General features: G+C 41.8%; 1 protein-coding gene across 7 annotated transcripts; it reads left to right on the top strand.

Annotated features, from left to right (window-relative positions):
- Positions 1–447: 447 nt before the first annotated feature.
- LOC147149002 (ELKS/Rab6-interacting/CAST family member 1-like) lies at positions 448–23400 on the top strand. 7 transcript variants are annotated; one of them, XR_015086500.1, is made up of 21 exons: positions 448–777; positions 2138–2939; positions 3155–3343; positions 6205–6496; positions 6928–7055; positions 8263–8337; positions 8424–8579; positions 8794–8961; positions 9739–9906; positions 10459–10596; positions 11023–11163; positions 11286–11426; positions 11563–11756; positions 13105–13240; positions 13324–13455; positions 13656–13712; positions 14530–14690; positions 14942–15089; positions 15941–16036; positions 16205–16292; positions 17427–17568. XR_015086500.1 is itself a non-coding variant. In XM_086028586.1 (21 exons), the coding sequence occupies exons 2-21, from the start codon at positions 2391–2393 to the stop codon at positions 18581–18583; spliced, it is 3393 nt and encodes a 1130-aa protein (XP_085884712.1). In that variant the 5' UTR covers positions 448–777; positions 2138–2390; the 3' UTR covers positions 18584–23400. The 7 variants fall into 7 exon arrangements, 5 of the variants coding, with proteins under 5 accessions (XP_085884712.1, XP_085884714.1, XP_085884713.1 ...); XM_086028586.1 differs by lacking the exon at positions 16205–16292 and adding an exon at positions 18446–23400 and having other exon boundaries at positions 17427–17612; XM_086028588.1 differs by lacking the exon at positions 16205–16292 and adding an exon at positions 18446–23400 and having other exon boundaries at positions 13105–13234; positions 17427–17612.
- The last annotated feature ends 682 nt before the right edge of the window (positions 23401–24082 follow it).

Raw genomic sequence — 24082 nt, forward strand, 5'->3', positions numbered from 1 at the left:
CACCCTGGACTGTGTGATGCAGGGGGTGCAAAGGGTGTGGCATCCACTGCCCTACTACAGTATTACCCCAGTCGATGATAATCGATGCTGAAGGAGCATAAAACGTTAAGATATGTTTTACTTAATTGTCTTGATGTTTTTTTCCATGTTGTTGGTTAAATGTTGATTTTGTGCTGCTCCAGATGGCGTATGCGGCACAGTTGCCTGATGTTATACACTGCGTTTTGTATATAGTATTGATGGTTGCCTTCTATGATCGTGACATGATATTGGTGGTCTTAAAGGTGGATTAAATAAAATCCCCACTGAAGGCCCAGGTACTGAATGCACGAATAAAACAATCACTTTGGGTGTCTACCTAATGTTGTGGCCCTCTCCTTCTCGTGACCGCGCAGGTGAAACAGAAGCGTGGCGAGGATAGTGTCGGGAACGCGCATCAGAGGCTTGCTGACGTCACTGAAGCGCCTTGGCTGGCTCTGGTGAGCTGCTGGCAAAAAAAGATGGCAAAATCTGATAGACAACTGTCGAGCTACTAGCATCTAAAATCTGGTCATTTTGCCATTGGATGCCTTTTGTGTTATTGTTTCGGGAAGCGCGGCAGATTTCGGATGCTAGACAGACGACATAAAAGCTGTTTTATCGCAGAGGTTTTCACCACTGGCTATTGTGTTAGTAGCGAGGGGGAAAAAAGCAGAAAGCTTCTGCTGGCTTGACCACGTACATGGAAGACACCAGCCTCCATATGTCACATTGAACCTGTGTTGACGGGAATGACAGGTATGTAAAACCCTTAAATGACAAACCAGTGTGTCTAAATAATACATACAAAGCTGCTTAGGAAAATGGTTCGATTAGAAGGGTGTCTCCACCACGGCGTACTCGTGTTCGGTGTCGTTTGGGTTCAATGTACAAAAAAAAAATGTCCGATCCTGCTTTTGACATTTTGATCGTGTCTTAAGACTTGGGATAAATAATGCTGTCTAATTAAATGACAGACTTGTGTTTATCGCTCTCAATTTTTTCAGAGAGGGAGTTTTTTCTCTTCCCCGCCGTTCACTATGGACGATCCCCCTTTTTCCTTCCTTCCCTTGCTAGTTTACACGTAAACGACAGCACATCACATTTTCCCCCCACCGCTTATTATCATTATTATATATAAGCAGTTTTGATTGAACACGCACAAACGTAAGGCTAGCCACTGGTTTGTTGTTCCAAATGGGGTAATATTCCAAAAAGGTGTAGCCGTCACCGTTAGCCGGTAGGTTGACAAAACGTTAGCCAGCTAGCAAGGCCACGCAGACGGAGGGGTACGGTCGGTGGTGTGAACTTTGGTAAGGCAACGAAATCGATGATAAAAGCACATTCTTTCTTTTTCGCTTGCAAGTATACACGTAATCAGTATGATGACAAACTTTGTTATATTATGCATTTTTGACCTATTGACTGGAGGGTGGGTGGCTGTCACTCCTGAAAACAACACTGGAAGTTGGGTTTATTTGAATCGATGTATGTTAGGAAATTAGATTATTTTCCATAATCGTTCAGCCCTAGTATCGAACATCCTGAGTTATTATATGTACATTTGTAATGTTAGAGATTAAATATTATATTGAAATGAAAGTACACCTTTTTCACGACCCCTGGTTACTGGTAAACGGCTATACAATATGACAAACTATTGTTTTTTCCGTAAAGCTATGTATAATATCCCTCAGTTTTGGATGATTCATTTTTTCCCCTCAAAATTGCTTGCCATTCTCAAGAAATTACAATATTTTTTAAACCAATGAGGCTGGGCACAAGCCTTAAACCATAATGGTTGCATGTTGTACTATTATTGCGCACACCTTTTTATTCGTTCCCTTTGGTATGAGCTCTTTTCAACCAGTTCAGGATGTACCGTGCCTCTCGACCAGTGTCATCTGGGCTAGGCTCCAGCACACCCATGACCAAATTATGTTCTGGTGCGACGAACTGAGAAAGTTGGTCAGACCAGCACCAAGTCAAATTGGATGACTTCCGAGTGATTGGGAATCACTGTCACAGGAAATGAATGAATGAATGGATGGATGTGCAAGGGTACCTAATGATGTGAGTGTACGTGCAATCACACTGTATAAATTATTTTAATTTACAGGAAAGGACTCTTCATTCTCTGCAGATCGACGTCACACTTAGCAACGGCGAATGCGTCAGCTCCTGTTGGAAAAGGGATATCTACATTTGCCGCCTGTCAGTGAAAGTGGAGAGACTTCATCCATCATGAACATAGTGCCTTCTGCCTTCAGCTGAGAAACCACAATCACAAGCACAAATCAGCGTGATCATTAGCACACACCTCAGACTACCAACCCTACTTTTACTGCTTGCCTTGAGTTTCTGTTCAGAACATGTATGGTAGCGCCCGCTCAGTTGGCAGAGGAGATGCCACCCATAGTGGAGGCAGAGATGCAGGCGGCGGCAGTAATCAGGGATCGGGTCGCTCCCCTCGCCTCCCTCGCTCCCCCCGCATGGGCCACCGTCGCACTAACAGCACCGGGGGCAGCGGAGGAGGTCCCGGAGGTGCGGGCGGCAAGACGCTCTCTATGGAGAACATCCAGTCCCTCAATGCTGCATATGCCACCTCTGGACCGATGTACCTGAGCGACAATGAGGTGGCCGTGGGGGAGCACCTCCCCAAAAGTGCATGCGGAGCCGTGACCACCATGGGGCGGCAGAGGGTGACCTACGGCTCGAGAAGCGGCGGCAGCAGTGGCGTGGTGGCGGCGAGCACACCAAACATTTCCACCTCGGTGCCTTCGAGCACGATACTGCCTGTCGGCCTGATGGCGGGTGACGCCTTGGCTTTTGGGGACCACCACATGGCGTCCACTGTACCACATTCTTTAAGGCAGGCAAGGGACAACACCATACTTGACCTTCAGGCTCAACTCAAAGAGGTATTTCTCTCCTTTTTAATCTCTTCGTGACACTTGGCAATCGGCTCATCTATTACAGGGGGTTCTTTGATTACAATGGTCCTGACATAATACGATATTACAAGGTTACAAACAAAATCGTGCAATGAAGTAATTTACACAGTGGCATGAAAAAAAAAATGAGGTCCATGCAATTGTTGACACAGCTCAACTGCGTTTATCTCTGCGTGTCTTAGGTTCTGCGGGAAAACGAATTGTTGCGGCGGGAAGTGGAAGTCAAAGAGAGCAAGCTGAGCTCGTCCATGAATTCCATCAAGACATTTTGGAGTCCAGAGTTGAAAAAGGAGCGAGCGCTCCGCAAAGACGAGGTGTCAAAGATCTCTGTGTGGAAGGAACAATACCGCGTGATTCAAGATGAAGCTCAGGTAAATTTTCCTACATTGCTCACTTTAGTTTATTAGCCCAAGTGTATCAACCTCATTTTCAAGTCATGTTGTGGTTATGGTTCCCCTCAGAGAGCCGTTATGACTGTCAAAGGTGTATTTTATTGTGTCATTAATGTTGTTTAATGATGCAAAGTCAATTTTTATCTTAATAATTGATGGGGTAGTCTGTAGAATAATCAGTTCTAAAAATATTTGATGGCTGCAGCCCTAATGTATTATCACACCATCACATTATTTTTCATACACAATTGCCCATTAATTTTGTGTGTGTGTGTGTGTATATATATATACATATATATATACATATATATATATATACATATATATATATATATATATATATATATATATATACACATATACATATATATATATATATATATATATATATATATATATATATATATATATATATATATATATATATATATATATATATATATATATATATATATATACACACACACACATGTATATATACATATATGGCACGTGTGTGTGTGTATATATGTGTATATATGTGTATATATATATATATATATACACATACACATACACATACACATGTCATACCTCGTCTAATACTATTGTTCCAATATTAGTAAGAAGGGATTCGTTTAAAGGCCCTGATAGACCAAAAAGATGCTGGTCAATAGTGACAGACACTTACCCCCTGTGGCGTCCGGCCGGCTGTCGGCACGTCACGCTGGACGGAATACAGCACAACGACAGACAGCGACGCTGACCATTAAAGTACCTTCTGCGCATGCATAAGATGTAATACCCTTCCATACCATCGGCGGCGGTGGCCACTACACCAAACAGATGGCGCATTGAGACGCCACGGCGCTTCAGGACCTCTGACGTCGGTCTGGTCTATCAGGGCCTTAAAATAAATACTTGTATTAGTATAAAAGGTGAAGTGTGTTTGCTATTTTATTTACATTTACAGCCAAAATGAAAAGAACAAATCTAGACCAACTAACCCGAACATGAATGAGACACACTTGATTTCTTTTTGTGGGCTGCAAAAATGTGCTCTTCTACAGTTTGACACGTGAGACATTTGACACTTAGACATTCAAGAATATTAATTTCCTACAGTCGGCCTTAGTGTGTTTCCTTGTCTCTTTATATAGGTTCCAAGCTGGTTTCTACATATCTTTTTAATCCTCTTATATAAAGTGTACATACGCAGCAATGTTCTCCTGCTTAATGGATGAAATAGTTTGCAAGTCTAATGCCTGCTTTAGATTCTCTGTTTGCTATCATTAAAAATGTGTACTATTCCACCGAAATAATTATTTGTCTCTGAAATTACAGTATAATTGTTGAGTGAGCCAAGAATAATTGAAAAAGGGTACCTTCTTTGTTGCGCAGTTCTCCGTAATGAAAGAGCATAGCTCTCTAATTTGACCCCACTGAGTCGCAGAATCACTGTGGGCTAATTCCAGCAATGCCAGAGCAGCTGCGGGCTCATCAGTGGGTGTTGTAATTTAAAGATGTCTGCTTTCACATGTTGGCCTCCCACACTGGCACAAACACACTCACACACACACATTCACACACACACACACACGCCTCCAAGGCGTTTAGATTTTTTTTCTAATTACAACCACTGTCTGTTTTTGCTGTTTGTTTACTTTTGTGTATTATCTTGAGTCCATCTGTTTTTTTTTTTGTTTTTTTTTATTAGCATCTCTTTTATCCTCTCCTTGAGGCATTTACCTAATAATCTGTTCACTCATCTTTTTCCAATTGTAATGTTACAAGCTCCTGGTGTAACATTTAATTTTAGCTTAACACTTTGTCTTTTTAATGAATATGTATGATTTACTGAGGCGAGGCCTCCCAAATGACAATTTACGTGTTTTAATCACACGTTGAGCATTTTAAAATCGTCTGCTCCGGGTAGGAATCTCAGAATAACTCACCATACGATAATACACTTAAACGTGAGTCAACCCACAAACTGCATTTCCGATAATATGTTCTATGCGCTTCTATGAATCTAAACATGGCATTCTGATTAATATTGCATTTGTGGGTTATGAGTTAAGCAGCAAAATCCACCCGTTTTTAGCCATCTCGGGGTGCGGACATTTTGTCACTTGCTATCAACTGAAAATTACATCACAGTTGCTCAGTTAACAATCAATGACAGCTCACCTGTTTTCTGAAGCTGAGTCATGATGAGACATTTATCCCATTTTTGGTGTCCTTGGGTACCCTGCAGTCTCGTACGGAGAGTTATTATCTCAATCATCCGAATTTCCTCCACAATTGCCATCCATTGATCTTGGTTAGGTGGTTCTACATTACACCAGTTTCTAGATACAGCTTTCTTAATTACCACTATTTCTATATTCACAAAGCAACCCGTTTTGCATTAACATTCGTACAGCCTAACAAAAAAAGCTGCATTTCTCGAAAACGCTGCTTTCTCAACACGTTGAATGGCTGCATTTCTTTTGCTATAAAGCACTACTGGCTGGTTACTACTCTAAGCAACCACCTGTTTCTCACGTTTGAGCACCATCTTGTGGCATCCAAGGGCGTTACACAGAAGAACATAAAAACCGCAAATAGGTGAGTCGCTAGCCGGGGATAGATTTAAAAAAAAAAAGTGAGAATATGCCAAAATGCGCGGCATGCAACACAAATAGAATAGAAAGAACTTAATGAGTACCTTTTTGTAGAATTCTGTTCTTTTTCAGGTGTGCTAGTCTGTTGTGTAAATGGTAATACCGTTTTAAACAGCACCGTGGCAAGCCGAACTATACCGCTTGTCGGAAGGATGTAATTGCATCGGATGCATTTTTTTTTTCCCCCTCCCGCAGCACCTGCAGATGACCGTGCAGGCGCTCCAGGATGAGCTAAGGATCCAGCGGGATCTAAACCAGCTGCTCCAGCAAGACCCCGCCAGCCAAGGCCGGGATCTAGCCTTGGCGTCTGAACCAACCGAGGAAAACTTCAGGCGGCTGCATTGCGAGCATGACAGGCAAGCCAAGGAGCTCTTTCTGCTTAGGAAAACCTTGGAGGAGATGGAGCTGAGAATTGACACGCAGAAGCAAACTCTGGGGGCCCGAGACGAATCCATCAAGAAACTCTTGGAGATGTTGCAGAGCAAAGGTGGGTGGGAGCTCTAGAAGCTTTTTTTTTTCTCACCATGTTAGCTAAGGATTGTTTACTGTGAAAGAAGCTGATTTCTGGCACCCGCCGCCCCTGTACGTATTGAAGATATTTACGGATGCCTGGGAAGGGAAAGCACACACTCTAGTTGTTCATCTTGCAGCTTTTATGCCTTCGTAGTGCGAAAATAATGTTGCTGTCTGTCAAAACAACAAAACATGTCTGAGTCACATTTGACAGGCTGGATTTATGGTATCCAGGTGTGAATCCTGAAAATATTTCCACCCTATGTTGGTGCATGTAGTTTTGAGACTTGTGCAAATCGTTTAAAACATCGTCCGCTTTCATTATTCAAAATCTCGCCTCACATATTAGCCGCGACTAGCCCACAGGGGTGTTGTTATGTAACCACAACATTGCAATGTGTTCAGGTCCATCTGCTAAGGCGTCAGAGGAGGACCAGGAGCGCACCAGGAGGCTGGCCGATGCTGAGATGCACCGACATCACCTGGAAAGTTTACTGGATCAGCGAGACCGAGAGATAACTGCATTGAGAGAAGTAATGCTTTGTTCTCGAATTTGGGAAGTTCAAAACTGCACTGCAGTTCCACATTTGTTACTCTGAATAATACTGCCAATGGCATGCTATCAAAGTGTCAATAATGTTTCATACCCTTCTTAGTACATTTAATCGACAGATCATAGGAGTAAACATACCTTTTTCTCCACTAATACGTTTACCAAATGTTCCCTTTTACAGTATATATGATGCATACCATCGTTTTCTCTTGTAGCCATTTATTTACTCAAATGCAGAGAGTGTCTAATTGGGTTAATTGGGCCTTCATTGATATTAATCTTCCATATTTTTTAAATATCATGATATTTAAATGAATTTGTTTGTCTCATTATTTTGTGCTGCACTACTGATACGTTATAAAAACATTTTATTTGTTCACTTGGTTTGAACTATTGTTAAAGAGAAAGTCAACCCAAACATCTTTTTTACAATTTTATGTTCTATGTAGCCCCACTAGTTTAGACACGGCATTCTGATTAATATTATGTTTGTGGAATATGAGTTAAGCAGTAAAATCCACCTGTTTTTCGCCATCTCAGGCGGCGGCCATTTTGCCACTTCTTGTCGACTGAAAATCACTTCACCGTTGCTCAGGTAACAACCAATCATGGCTCAGCTTCAGAAAACCTGAGCCCTGAGCAACTGTGATGTCATTTTCAGTCGACCGAAAATGACAAAATGGCCGACCCCTTAAATGGATAAAAAACGGTGGATTTTACTGCTTAATTCATATTCCACAAACGCAATATTAATCACAATGCCGTGGTTAGACTGGAGGAACTTAGAACATATTATTGTCAATCAAATGCGGATGTGCTGGTTTTTTATTTATTTATTTTTTATTTTTTTGCACCTTAAAGTGTTGGATCGGGACATAGTATTGTTAGACACTGAAAATCAAGTGAGTAGAACTCTGGTGCCCAAAAATATGATCAACACATCCATACCTTTATATCATTGACGAATACGGCACCTGTAAGCTCATCACTCACGTTTATCATATTATATATATTTAATACCGCTGCTATTATTTCCACTCTATGCACCTGTCTTTGTGCCTGATGAATACTGCTTATTATTAAGTACCGTGCACCATCTATGAAAGGGTATCATTTATGTGAATAATGTGGTTTGTATTTTGTAATTTCCTACTCAGAATTATCACCTCAATCTTGTCTGTCAACAGGAGTTGCATCGCAGATATGAGGGCACACCAGAGTCCACCAAAACGAAGGCTTTACAGACGGTCATTGACATGAAGGTGAGGACTGTGCACTCAAGGACCTTCCTTGAATTCTGTGGATACTGTTATGCCACTTGGCGTGAGAACATCTACATCACCGCCAGGATGCAAAGCTCAACTCGATGGAACGAAGCCTGAGGGAAATGGAGGAGGAGCTGCTCATGATGAAGTCCAACGGACTTCTGAGCTGTGAGGAGCGTCAGGAGGAGATGAAGCAAATGGAGGTCTACCGCAGCCACACCAAGTTCATGAAAAGCAAGGTCAGACAAATTTGGGGGTTTCTAGTGGGGGGAAATTAAAGTAGCAGTTTGTATGGAGGAGAGTTGTACAATTCTAGGAAATTTCATAGTTGGAAACTTTCCATAGGTATTAACAGGAATTTAAGTAAATTTCCCATTCAGATGGGAAATTTTCTACCCGTTTGCAACCCTATTAGGGAGCTGCTGGTGAGTTTTGTCTCCCCTCTCCGCCCAGATGGAGCAGGTGAAGCAGGACCTCTCCAGGAAGGACACTGAGCTGCTCGGCCTGCAGACAAAGTTGGAGACACTCACCAACCAGTTTTCAGATAGCAAACAGCACATTGAAGTCCTCAAGGAGTCTCTTACTGCCAAGGAGCAGAGAGCTGCAATCTTACAGACAGAGGTACAGCAAAATCAACTTCAAACCACGGCTGGGATGGATACTTAATTCATTTCGTCAGGGGAAATTAGATTGTCGCAGTAGCAATACTCTTAACGAATACATGAATGAATGCATAAGTAAATAAAAAAGACAAACACAGAAGCAGCATTTGAGGGTTCCCAAGGAAAAAAAACAATCTGAGACAGAAAAAACATAGACAGAGATTTAGCTGCTGGCAGTAATATGCTGTATAGTACAAGTATAAATACAGTCCAGTTGCCACCTCAACGGCCAAAAAGAGTGCAAGTATTGTAATGGCAGTAAATATGGATTATTTAAATACACTGACGTGTATGAGTGCAAATCCGGGGTGGGGGACTCTTGGCGTTGCAGAGAGAGAGAGAATTAGCTGGCGCTAAATCGGCCTGTTTACTTCATTTAATGTGCCTTATATCTGTCTGATATAAGCACAAATGTAAGTATTTGATAAGCACATAAATAAGCATCCAAGTTTTAGTCATCTGACAGGGTCCTCCTTCAGTGCACAAACTGGTTGCGTGTTCGATAAGTAGTGAGTGATTCAGGAGATGCTGGGTGATGAGACACCCATCTAAAGCAGCTTCTCACCTAGCAGTTTGGATGGTACTGAAAGTACTAGAGAAATTAAAAAAAAAGAAAAAACATGACCCTGTCATTACTTTCTATAGTCATTAAAAAAATTGTTAACATCCTCATGTGAGCGCTACAATTACAGCTTGTAGTAAGTGGTCTTTTTTTTTTTTTTTCTTTCCTGGTCAGGTGGATGCCTTGCGTCTGCGTTTGGAAGAGAAGGAGGCCACTCTGAATAAGAAAAGCAAGCAGATCCAAGAAGTGTCCGAAGAGAAAGGCACACTCAGTGGTGAGATCCACGACCTCAAAGACATGCTTGAGGTGAAGGAGCGCAAAGTCAACGTGCTTCAGAAGAAGGTGACTTGAGCTTGTTCTACAATCTTAAAATCTGCAGATTCAAGACCGACGCGTCCAGACTTTTTCTTCCAAGGGCCGTACAGAAAAATGAAAGGATGCATAGATATACGTACAGTACATACAGGACATATCCAATCTTCTTATTGAATTTATTAATCACACTAAAACCAATCTGTCAAGCAGTTCTATATTGTTTTTATATTTTACTTCTCTGGCTTTTGATCAGACCTGAAATTTTCGGCTCTTTTCCGGCGTCAATTGTATATAGTGTTTTATGTCAATTTATTGGCTTCATTTGTTATATTTTATTCATATTTATATATTTATGTCTATATTTACTAATACATGTTTCACAGCCTTTTATTGTTTTTGTTCTATTTATTGTATTGTTTGTAAAGTGCTTTGTTACAGCTCTAGCTGTTATGAAATGCGCTATATAAATAAAATTGTATATTGCCCAAAAAAAAAAAAAAAGGTTGCTGCACACGGGGCAATAGTTTGGACATTCCCTTTTAATGATGCTATGACTGACTGTATATGTTCTCTTTGTAGATTGAGAACCTGCAGGAGCAGCTGAGGGACAAGGAGAAGCAGATGAGCAGCCTAAAGGAGAGAGTCAAGTCTTTGCAGGCTGACACATCCAACACAGACACTGCTCTCACCACGCTGGAGGAGTCTCTCGCTGAGAAGGTAATGGATGAATGAATGCTTTACTAAACACCTTTACCCTCTGCAGATGAGAAAATAAACACCCTCCTGCTGTTTGAATGTGCTTTGTCGAATCTCATGAATACATAAAGTGTGAGTTAGAAGTCGAATCAATTAGTCAAGGGAGCCCTAACTGTTACTACACTGCTGCTGGGTGGCACTGATATAAATAAATAGACAAATGAACACAAAAATAAATAATGTGTTGGTTTTTTTTGTACCGGAATGTCTAAGCCACCAAATGTACGTTATCACCCGGGTCGGACTGGTCGTTAGACATGGATTGTGAGTTTATATTGGCATCAACAAAACTGCAGCTCGCGTTCATTTTGAAAGCCAAATACAATCTATTTTTATACATGGATGTCTGGAGCGTGTGTTTTTTATGTCCTTTGCTGTTTGTGGTAGGAACGAATTATAGAGCGACTAAAGGAGCAGCGAGACAGAGACGACCGAGAGAAGACGGAGGAGCTGGAGTGTACCAAGAAAGAGTTGAAAGAGCTGAAGGAAAGGCTGAGCTTACTGCAAGGAGACCTGTCAGACAGAGAGGTAATAATCATTCTATTCTGAACACAGTTCATCCCCCAAGTTTCTTTCATTCTGAGTGATGTTTGCTGTGTTACTTTCATAAGGTGAAAATGCTTTGTTTCTGCTTTGGTTTGTGTGCTCAGACGTCTCTGCTGGACCTGAAGGAGCATGCGTCATCGCTGGCCTCCTCCGGGCTGAAGAAGGACTCCAAACTAAAAAGTCTGGAGATCGCCCTCGAGCAAAAGAGGGAGGAGTGCCTCAAACTGGATAACCACCTTAAGAGAGTAAGATGGCCATCTCGCCCATGGCATGCCATTCCAAAACATTCTTGTTGCCCTTGTGAGGATACTGTTTCATATCATGATAGTGTGGCAGGCCGCAGCAAAAACACATCACATCTCTCTCCTCTCTCATTTCCAGGCTCAGAATGCTGCTCTGGAGGCTCAGGCCAACACCGAGCTGGCGGAGCGCATTAAGAGCCTGGAACAGGAAGTGGCCCGCCACAAAGAGGATTCTGGGAAAGCGCAAGCCGAGGTGGACCGCCTGCTAGAGATCCTGCGGGAAATGGAAAATGAGAAAAATGACAAAGACAAGAAGATAAACGAGCTGGAGGGGTGGGTCTTTTGTTGTGTCTCTGAAATGGTCTTCCATTAACATTACTTGGGGGGGAAAACAAACAATTCGTCAGAGCTGTGACGGACGGGTCCGACGCCCGTTTTGTAGACGATAAATCATAGACGGACTAAGCATAATCATAAGCCCATTTTTTCCGTCTGTGTAACCGTCTATCGTCTATTTTTGCGGTGATGCTTCTATGGCCGCGGCCGAAGCTTCTTCTTCTGTCGCAATTGGTGGACGGAAATGCTAACGAAAGCCTACTTAAAATGATAGGCGAACCGGCCTATACTGTAGGTTATTATTATTTGGGAAAAGGCGGGTAGACGGACGGCGGAAGAAGAAGCTGCCGAACCAGTGAAAAAGGCGTGCACGCACACACGCACTTTGTACTACTGGATTGTTTTGTTTTAAGATATTGTAGTTATCACAGGAGATCATTGATTTTGATCAGTCTTTCCTCTTACATTTTCCTCCCTTCTTACACACCCTCTTTAAATTCTCTCTTACCTTTTCAATGGAAATCCTTCACCCTGACAGCTTGGCCTCCAGGTTAGTACATCTGCTTACACGTTTGCTTCATCTTTTTTTTTTTCTTGATTTATTTTCATCAATGGACTCCATGCATGCAAAACTTCCACGTTTGGTGTACAGTGTACATGTTAACTTCCTGTCGGCATGTAAACGCAAAGTGAGCACATGGGAAACGCACACTAATATGCTGCGGCGCAATGGTTGTGAATCAGTTACTACGTTTACATGCAATCAATAATACCAATACGCCAATCGGAATCCCCCGTTTGCACGGGACGCGCCGCATGCTCAACCGCAAGGAATCTTGGTCTTTGTAGTACAGGAAGTGTTGTGTCGGAAATACACGATTCATGATAAAGAAAACATGGTGAAAGCTAGAGTGAGTGAGTACTTTTGGAGCGAAGAGGAAACCGTCTGCTTCATTCGTGCGGTGAGTCACATATATAATTGTGTATTATTGACGGTAGCAACTGAGCAAGTAACGAGCGAAAATGACGTCTATTTGCGTCACGGCATCCGTGCGTTGCCGGCGACTCGCCGCTTAAATCAGGTTATTCAAATGCGGGAGTAACTGTCGGCTCACGCGCATGTAAAGGGGTTATTCCAAATGTTTCAGAAATCAGACTTTTGACCATAACCTGAATATTGACTGCATGTAAACATAGTCACTGTTTTAGAGACAACCAATTATTGGGCCTTTATTCGCAAGGGAGGGCAAATGCTCAAATTGACCCCATTGTGTGTACCTTTTGCTGGTGTTCTCCAAGAATAACCCAGTTAATTCCTTCAATGTCTCTCTGTTGCCCCCTGTAGGCAGATGAAAGACCAGACAAAGAAGGTGGCATCTCTGAAGCACAAGGAGCAGGTGGAGAAAAGCAAGAATGCCCGGCTGATGGAGGAGGCCAAGAAGCGTGAGGACAACATGTCTGAGAGCTCTCTGCAGGTGAAGGTGAAGGCGCGCGCGCGTGTGTGCGCAGTGTATGTGTGACGCTCAGCATGAACTTGCTTTGACTGCCACCCGCTGGTGTGTAGGACTCATTGCGTCAGAAGTCGGAGCGCATCGAGGAGCTGGAGGAGGCCTTGAGAGAGAGCGTGCAGATCACCGCCGAGCGAGAGATGGTGCTCGCCCAGGAGGAGGCTGCCAGGTCTCTGCAGGAGAAACAGGTACAGGCACGCCCCAGCGCAAAGAACCGGCATCACGCCTCACCGTTGGCTGGAAGAAAACCAGTGTTGTGATCATCATCCTTTTTTTCAAATTGACATCCTTCCTCTTTGCTGGCCGCCTTTCCTCTTCTTTCCGTTCTTTTGTCATTTTTTTTTCTCTCTCCTTCTTATTCCTCTGTCCGCTACTCACCGCCTGTCAGAAGTACTCACTCAATGCAATGCATGAGTCCAACCTCGCCCACTTAAAGTGGTCTAAGGTATGAGCCCTGTATGCGTGTGTATGTGTGAGAGAATCTCATTCAGAGGTGACAAAGTAACGTGAACAGCAACCTTCTGCAGACATGCAGTCGGAAAGTAACTCAAAGGCTTAATAATGTTGTACAGTGTCCCCCTGCATGTTCACATTTCACTATTGGGAATTTTTTTTTTTTTTTGGGGGGGGGGAACCTGCTCCTACTATTTGCTGAAAAATTCAACTTCTCACCATTTTTAGTGCTCAGGCCAAAGCCCTTTCTAATATAAAAATATTGCTTGGGGGCCATCTCGTGGCATCTTCGTGCCAAGAACGATGATGAAGTAAGGACAGGGACTAAGCAGCACTTTGCCGCCGCCTTGTGACACACTTAGGCAATTATAAACCTTTTTACGGCATAGTCGGGGAACACTGTACTCCATTGTGCGGGACTTGTTGCTGTCTAATTGTCATGTTTGTTTACCTGTTGTTTGCTTTTAAATCGGCCAGTGCTTATGAGTCGCCTGGGTCACACATGGCGTTGCAAATTAAAACAAAAAACATTTCTTAAGCTGCATTTTTACTTAATGCCACTTTAGTACCTCCCTTACTGATTAAACTCAACATTAACTCCTGTTAGGTTCAATTGGCTTGTGTCGGTGAGTGTATAAAATCGGCAAATAACAGGTAAATACAACTTCTACCATCACTGAATGCTACTTCACTCACCCCTTCCACTTGCACAAGATCAGCTGTCCCTGTGTTTTATCGGAGCACTTAATCTGGCAAAAAAATGACATTTTTTTTTCTTTATTTTCCTGTTGTTTTAATTGTGTTTCAAGATGGAGGAACTGCTAGGGGCCATGGAGAAGGTGAAGCAGGAGCTAGAATCTATGCGGGCCAAGCTGTCCTCCACCCAGCAGTCTCTGTGCGAGAAGGAGGCCCACCTCACCACCCTGCGAGCCGAGCGCAGGAAGCACCTGGAGGAGGTGCTGGAGATGAAGTAAGGACTGATTATTGATCGAACAATGTCATCCATTTCCGGGCCGTCCCCAGCTGGTGAGAGGATTTAGCTCCCCGAACGATGTACGACGTTACCCTGCTGTTTCTCAGCCGATGTATGAGTAACTCTCTATATAGGGGATTTTCACCAATTGCGGGCGGGCCTGGAACGAATCCCTGACTTGAATTGCGCGTTCAAAGTGTGGCGATCCAGCTCATTTACATGCAATTTTTTTTTTCCTACTCTGACAGGCAGGAGGCGCTGTTGGCAGCCATCAGTGAGAAAGATGCAAATATTGCCCTGCTGGAGTTGTCCTCCTCCAAGAAGAAGAAGACCCAGGACGAAGTGTCTTTGTTGAAGCGAGAGAAAGATCGACTGGTGCAACAGCTCAAGCAGCAGGTGGGTGGCATGGATTTTTAGATCAGTAAGCCACTCCCCCTTAGAAGAGATTGCGAATGGACTTTCCCCCGTGCTAGCATTAGGTAACACTCCTTTCATGCTTTTTCACCCCCTCGTGTTCGAGGTTGTCGTCATTCATATTTGGCTTCTCAGTTCATGAATAATTATACAGAGCTCAAGCAAAACTTGACAGTGTAACTGATTCCACTCATTGGTGCTGCAGTCAATCATTTATTTATACACTATTCCATACTTATACTGCATTTGGGGTCCGTCGCAATTTTTGAGGGATTTTGGAACTATTCAGTTGCACAGTTTCGCCTGGAATTTGAAACCTTTTTATGCAAACTGACATATACAAACATGAATTGATATTAATACTTTTTGTTTTGCAAACTAATATTCATCCATCCATTATCCATACCGCTTATCCTCAGAGTGAATATAAAAATAATACATTATTATAATAAATCTCCTCGTTTTTGTTCTTTAATTGAACGTGGGGACTTATTACACCTGCTATACATAGTGCAGCAAATTAATTTTAATTGTATAAATGATCTGTGTACAATGCAAAAATTCACTGTTGAAGTTTTTTTTTTCCTCATTTAATTGTCATTAAATCAGATTGTTTTATTGTTTTTATGCCCAATTTTGTTTTTTGTTTTCCACTATAAAACCCCCCTGAATATTTTATTCACAACAAATGTTTGCCTTCCTGTTAATTCTCATTAATTCCCATGCATGGTTTCTATCTTTAATATATTTTGTTTCGCAAGCCTTCTAGCCACATAAAAGCTATCATGCCGTGATACTTTATTTACTATATTTTTTCTGTGGTTAATGGTCAGACTCAGAACCGTATGAAGTTGATGGCGGACAACTATGAGGACGAACACCTGAAGACAGCCCCCGACCAGACAAACCACAAGCCCTCCCCAGACCAGGTAGCATCTCGTTCTCGGATTACAACCGGGCTTTTGTTTTCATACTTACAGTAACTGCTCAGATCAGATTAAACAAGACAATCATGTGTGCTGGTGTTCAGCTTTGTACACGCACTAACCAAATATTCTTCTCTAACGCTGCGCCCGGCCTACGTTACGGCCTAACAGGACGATGAGGAGGGTATTTGGGCATAGCCAACATTGTGCCCGCCCCCCCTTTCTTTCTCTCACTCTCTCTGCCATTTTGTTCCCAAGGGTGAGCTCGTCTAAAATAACAAATGTGTCTTCAATTTGTCACTGCGCCATTCCACCTTTTTAACCAATCATTCATCTTGCGTTTGTTTGTCTTTGTGGTTCTTGTTTTACTGTTGCATCACTGTTGGTGGTCATTGTCGTTTGTGCTGGTCTCAATTGCTTTTTTGCTTTTTCGTTGATTACTTATGTGTGTCTTGCATGCACAGCTTGACTGCACAAAATCAAGAAAGGACTCGAAGGCTACGTTCACACTGCAGGGCATGATGCCGAATTCGGATTTTTTGTTAAATCCGACCTTTGACGTCACAGACATGCACGGTTAAGATGATTTGTTTTCCGAAATTTCGGAATAAATCTTTTCATGCGCGCCGATCTGATTATCAATCGACATAAAACACCCCTCTCGTTCGGAATAAAATGGTGATCGGAATGGGCTTGAATATTCCGAATGGGGTGTGTATATGAAGCATTTTTATTCCGATCAGTCTTTTGGTGGCTCTGATAGTGATTCGGAGTCTTTTAATCCGAATAAATGTGTCAATGTAAACGCAGCCACTGTTACTCCAAACAATTTGCAGGTTCACGGACGATTGTCAGTAGTCTCCTGAGCCGAGCACTCGACCCCGCCCGCACGGAGCGCATATTTGGCTTTTGATGACGAATAGGTCGGATGTGCGCAGAGGGATGAGGGTTCACACTGCAGACACATCGCATACATATCCGATTTATGTACACATACGAAAAAGGCCCTGGTTGGATTTAAAAAAAAAAAAAAAAATCGGAATTGTACTGTTGACACTGCATGAAAAATCTCATACGTGCATATGGACAAAAGAAATCCCAGTTGAGTTACAGTGTGAACATAGTCTGATTACACTAGTCTACAGCAAATTTTAATCAGCAAAGCATTTTTGATACTGATTTAAAAAAAAAAAAAAAAAGTCTCAACTTTTTTCTAGCACATCAGCCTTTTGATGTATTTTAATTTTTTGGTTTAAGTTTGCCCTACAAAAGCTTTCCTAATACATAATTTTACATAATATCTCCATTGAACAGGACAGCACTCAAACAGTGTGTTGGCGCTTACGTTGTCATCATGAAGTATAAATACAAGTCATGACATCCCCCCCCACAGATGATAGCCCCTGTTGTAGCCCTGTGCCAGAACCGCAGCAAGCTCAAGCTCTACATCGCCCACTTGACCGACCTCTGCTACGACCGCGACCCGAGCATCCTCAGCCAGCTCACGCCGCCCGCCCACTACCACCGCAACGACCCGGACGACTGGGAGGAGGAGCTCCTGAAGATGACGGCGGAACAGGTAGAGGAGGAGCGCGTAAATTTAGGTGTCTGACGTTTGATATGCTCCGTCGGTTTAACCCATTAAGGCCTAAAGCGCCTGGCTCAACAGCTCCCCAAAACCTAAGGTCGTCTTTGGAATTACCCTTGAAAACCTGACGTTTTCCCAGAAATTCAACACTTACAAAAATAATTAATATCTCAGCCTCTGTAGCAGACAGAAATATAATTCCAAAAGAATTTGAGAGCTTAGATATGTGGCTTTCATACAGACTCTCGTCTTCTTTACCGTTTCAATCGAAGAGGTAAAAATACAGTGTCAGTACAGGAGAAGCACTACCGGTACTTTAATTAAAAAAAAAAATCGAGTGGTAATTAACATCCTCTTTTCTGTTACAAAGACATCGATATTGTCATTATCTACAAACATATTTCTTAACCACATATCACGTTCGACTGGTTCCACTGGTTCAAAGTCCATAATCGCGTTGTCTATATCACTGCCGTTATTCATTTTAGAACTCCCGCAATCGACGGCGTCCGCCATTACTGCTCGAAAAAATTCCGGATATCCTCCGACGACTCAAGGCACCGTCACATGTCCATTCTGATGCATTTCATTGGTTAAGAGACCGAGAATTAAATGATAAATAGAAAATGACGTATACGCTCTCTCGGCTTTAAGGGTAGAAAGACGCAACGGCGCTCCCGGTAGAAACGCGGTTATGCGCTCCCGTCCTAAATGGGTTAAACACAGCCAGATGAGAAACAATATGTGTTACTTGAAATGTACGTAGATGGAGAGAGACATTAAACCGAAACAATATTGGTGACCCTGTGCCTTGCGGTGCCCAGTTGGAGAAGGAGCTGGAGCTGTGCGAGAAGGAGAGCGGTGAGCTGCAGGAATACGCCAACTGCGTTCTGCAGCAGATCGCCGACTGCTGCCCTGATATCTTGGAGCAGGTCGTCAACGCGCTGGAGGAATCATGCTGACCATGTTTGGTCCTTACATCCATCCCCGAGGCGGCGATAGACCCCCCCACGGGGTTACAACACCAGAGGTTTCCTCCCAAAACTCACTTGAAAGTGCTTTCTTGTCCCATGTTGACGGCATTTAATTTGTATTACTTAACTGTTAAGACACGTGAAAAAGTGAAAGAAACAGCACAATATTTAACATAACACAACATTATTGCACACTTTGAGAATACAGCGGAGCTTCTAGAGTCAAACGCCTTCATTTTCTATAGTACTTGAGCTCATTTGGGTCTCAAGTAACTGAAGTCTCTCTCCCAGCTGAATTTAATTTAAATTTAATTTCTGTAAACGCAAGGCTTTTGTTAACTGTTTAGCTCAAGTAACATTTTAACATAGTTAATGGTTGTAAAAGTGAGCAAATAAGTGAACCGAAAATGTAAAAAGAGTCAACTTTAGGGACAAATGATGTAATGTGCAATGCAGTGAACCGTGTCACGGATGCATCTCACTTAATAACAATATTAATGCATTTTATTGAAAGGTAGCGCACACATGGACGGTGTACAACAAAAAAAAAGAACTGATTAAAAAAAAAAAAAAGGGGACAATGTAAACAACAATTAGATTGGGGCAGTACCAATACTTAGCTCTCCAAGTACCACTATAATGAAAAAAATGTTTGCGTAATTGCCTAAGTAATGTATAACTTACTCTTACAGAGTCTATTAAAAAACAAACTAAAAAACAATGTACTTACTGGAAATAGTTTTTTTCTTGTTTACCAAAAATGTTAAAAGATGACTTGCGCAACTATGCTAACTAGGCTAATGAAATACAGTAGCATTGTAGGCACGAGTGTTAATCTAAAATGGAGGATTTAGTCCTAAAAAAATATATTTAATATTATTGTAACCCGCTGTAACACAATACACAGTTTGCGCATTCACAAAGCGCTTAAACGTAAGACAAAAAAAAACAGTACTTAAATGATTCAGTTAATGTATTGCTCACAAAAGTAACAAAAAAAAATACATGAATGATTAAAAACGAATCATTCTAAAAGATTAAATACTAATGTAAGGTGCTTAAAAGTTAAATACAAATGGACTGGATTCAAAAATAATTTTAATAACCCACTTGTAACAATGCAGTTTGAACATTTAATTTGGTTATTCTTTTGCATACCACTAGAGGGAGACATCAACATACCACACTTGAAAAATCACTAGTCAAGTGTTGCGAAAAGCCAAATAAATACAACACAACCAGTAAGTTTCTCGTAAGGTACGCTGAGGTCTCACGCACAGAGAAGTAATTCAAATCCAAAACTTAAGGCACCTTAAGGTCGACATCCCCCAAATTTTCTTTGAATTCCAAATCTTCTGATGACCTCTTCAGAAGCTCCATGGCGTTGGAATAACATACTTGAGCACAAAGTCTAAAAGTTTACTGTAGGTGTTCCTCTCTGTGAATGGAGGCATTCAGTGGCATCAAGCACAGTTCTGTCGCATGTTTATGAACCTTTAAAGGAAAAGGGCTTCATTGGTTGTTCATGTGGGGCAGGGAAGCACTCGGGATGGGGGGGCTGTGGGAGTCCGTGGGAGTCCGCATTCCCTCCTTAGCGAACTTCCAAGATGCTGGTGGGAAAATAATTTCATGTCCGAGCTGCGCGTCTTCGGGATTAGATCTTTTGGGACTTTTCCGGCTCGGGGCGGGGGGGGGGCATAAGAGGAGTCCTGCTCTGAAGTGTTTTTAGAGGAGACATATTATGCCTTTGACCCCCAACTTCCCACCACCAATTTAAAAGGCGTCTTAATAAAAGCTCTCTTACATTTTTTGTTCAAAGTGCATAACTGATGAAGACAAGACAGCACATTGCTATTGAAAATACCAAGTTTGGTTTCCGTCACCATGGCGACCAAGGTCAGTGTTAAGGCCCTGAAACACCAAACCGACGTCGGAGGTCGTGAAGCGTCGTGGCGTCTTTAAGCGCCGTCTGATTGGTGTAGTGGCCACCGTCGTAGTGTCGTAACCCGTCTCTAAGCGTCTGGGGGGCGTTTACGCATGTTGAATCGGCGTCGCCAGTCGTGACATTTGGTCACTCCGATTGGCCGTTAGCTAGCAAATCAGCGCTTGGAGCACCAACGGGATGCGACAAATGCGGATAAACAGTGAGCACGCCTTCGCTTCCTTAATCTTCTTACAAGAACAAGAGCGAGGGTTGACAATGTAAGTATTTCACAATACCGTGTCAAGAATGTGATGGTTTACTTCGCGTGGGAGTTCATCGTGAGCGAAGAATATAGCCGAATGCATCGTTTACGTTGTTATAATCCGCCCCCGGCCAACAGCTTTCCGGTTGGGTTTTTCGAACAATGAGAAATAATGACTAGCGCCGCCGATGGTATGGAAGGGTATTACATCTTATGCAATGCGCAGAAGGTACTTTAATGGTCAGCGTCGCTGTCTGTCGTTGCGGTGTGTTTTGCCAGCGTGACGTGCCGAGGTGAATGTCGTTTTGGTGTATCGGGGCCTTTAGGGCATACAAGGAAGCGAGCGGCTACTCGGTGTTGACAATTTAGCAACTTTGTGGCTAAATTAAGGACAATTCTAAACCCCCTTGTCTACATTTTTTTTTTTTTTTGCTAGGTGTTTTTTATTGAAAGGATTGTAACATGTAGGATAGGAAATCTTAATTTACGTTTTCATTAAGGAAAAAGAACATCTACATGATATTACTTTTCGGAGGGGGGCGGGGTGACGGGCTGGAACGGATTATTGGCATTTCAATGCATTTGAATGGGGAAAATGTATTTTATATTCCAGTCAATTGAGTTCCGAGTTTGGTCACGGAACAAATTAAGGTCATAAGTCAAGGTTCATTTGTGCACAACACTAAAAAGTCAATTTTTATAATATGTCTCCTTTAACATAAGGACGAGAGACTGAGAGAGGGGCAAATAAAGCTTTTTTTTTTTTTATTTTATTTTTTTTTTAACTGTTACTCTGTCAATGGTTTTGCACATGGTGGCCACTTGTGATAAGGTATGCAATGTTTCTTTGGAGAAAATTCTAGTGGCCTTGGAGCTTGTACGGGAGGTTGGGGAGTGGGTGTGACAGTCGTGGACCTAGCCCAGGGATGTGTGATTTTTACATATTTTTTTCTGTACTATTGGTGCTATCAAGGCATGACGTAAGAATATGTCCCCGTGGTCTAATCGGCGTTGATCTCAAGTTCCTAATGGATGTTAAAAGGCCCAAACTGTTCAGTTGGCCAAATGCAACAAAAAGTAAGCAACGGCTCCCTATTTGTGTTCAGTGTTCTCTTCAGGGCTCTTTTAATTAGACTTTTTAAGATCCGTTTGTAAATAAAGTGATATTTAACACGTGCTGTGACTGAATTGAGATAAGTGGGCCATGTCGTGCATTCTTTTTTTTTTGGGGGGGGGGGGGATTTTCAAAAGAACAACAAAAAATAAGTAGTGCCGTTGTCTACTTTTGTCACAGAGACAAAACGTGCGTGTGAGTACTGCTGACTTATGTGTGGAGACTCTTCTATAGAAATATATGAATATAAATGCATAGATATGTATAAATGTTAACTGTGTGGCTATACATTGGATGTTTGCACAGAACCCCGAGGAGTGAGCGGTTCCGGACAGAAAGTTGTGTCACTGGGGGAAAGAAAATGTTTCCAAACCAAGTGGTGGTGTGACGGGGAGAGAGTACTTTTTGGTGTTTTGTTTTGAACATTTAGTGTTGATTGTCATCATCAAGTTCCATATAAGACTGACATTACAATGTCAAACTCTTTTCAGTTACAGTGACACCTCCAAGCTCCCAGTGCCCCCAAAAGTGGTACAGTTTGGACATCACACCAAACCATACATGTAGCTTTTTTTTTTTTTTGTAGGGCTGCAATGATTAATTGAATAACTCGAATAATTTGATTACATAAAAAAAATAAAAATTTAAAAGTGACGCAAAATCTCTGTCGGTGTGTTTCAAACACGGGTTGCTGATGGCCAAAACTCACTAGGTCACTCAAACACACAGACTGGCTACCAGGTTAGCCAGTTAGCAGCCAGCTAACTACAGTCCCATTCACTGACGACCATGTCACTCACCAGGCTAGGCCCTGCCTTTTAAAGCTACACACACTCAAAGTCACAGATACTACAGAATGTGAGGACAGCGACCACAAATTGACAAAAGTAATACTGTACCTGCAGCTTGCACATTACTGTGCTTGATAAAGTAAAATCAATTTTTAGCCAATTATTCGATGAATTGTCGTCAGTTGGTCCTTGTGCCTAAAAATATTTGACAGTTGCAGTTCTACATAGAAAAGAACCAGTGATGAAAAAGTGTCATAAGCACAGAAATTTGTAGTAATGTGTAGCTTGGTAGAGGTTGCCTTCTTGGGAAATGTGTTAGACTTTGGCGGTGTCACTGTGCTGTACTCTATCGGAGGCCTCGGGAAAAAAAGAAAAAAAAAAATCCAACTCCAGTCTAGGAAACAACTTACTTGCTTCATGAATTGGAAAGTGGACTCACTACCACAACGACCAAATGTGTGTATGTGTTTCTTTTCCGTTCAGCGTGTGTGTGTGTCCTTGCATTTGCCTTAATGTCTCATCTCTTAGACAAGTCTGTTGAGGAATTCAAGTGACTTTATTTTTCAATTTTATATTATTCAAAGGAATTCCTTTGCTTTGACATTTGTAAAAGAAATGTGTTCTGCATTGTTGCTAAAAGATAAACCCGGCCATATTTGTGAGTTTGTTTGGATTTTATATGTATGTATGTAAATAAATAAATTATAAGCCTTGTTTCTTTGGTTTTGTTAAAATGTGTATACATGCACGTACGTGTATGTATGTATATTGGTATGATGTCCGTAGACGTGTATCGCTAGGCGTGGGGCTGGATCCTCGTATCTCCAAAATCATCACTTATCAGGAGACCACAAAAACGGCATGATTGTTCAACCACTGACATTGATTACTGTATACATAAACAGTATATACATATATATATATATATATATTAGGGCTGCACGATATTGTAAAAACATGCTATATGGTTGTTGAATATAGCTATATCGATATTGCGATACTTCACATGTACCTAAAGAAATGACATTTTTATCTAATGAAAGCTTTACATTTTTTCTTGCAACAAAATAAGCAAGCTCAATTCATTCTTAGCTAATTAGGTGCAATTACCCTATATAATGTTCAACTATTGGATGGCGATGCACATTTAAGACTGCGTCTGACTGGTCAAATTTAGAAAAGTATACAATTCCTTAACATTATTGCATATACAGTATAAAATACATATAATTATATATAAATGTATATATATACAGTATAGAATACATATAATTATATATATATATATATATATATATATACACACACACACACACATTGTAAATGTATGCAGTACATATATAGGGTATGTGTACACTACAGTATATACAAGGCAAACACCACTCTTGTTATTTTC

The sequence above is a fragment of the Filicampus tigris genome, chromosome 4 (assembly GCF_054856515.1).
Source record: "Filicampus tigris isolate MCC_2025a chromosome 4, RoL_Ftig_1.0, whole genome shotgun sequence".
NCBI lineage: Eukaryota > Metazoa > Chordata > Actinopteri > Syngnathiformes > Syngnathidae > Filicampus > Filicampus tigris.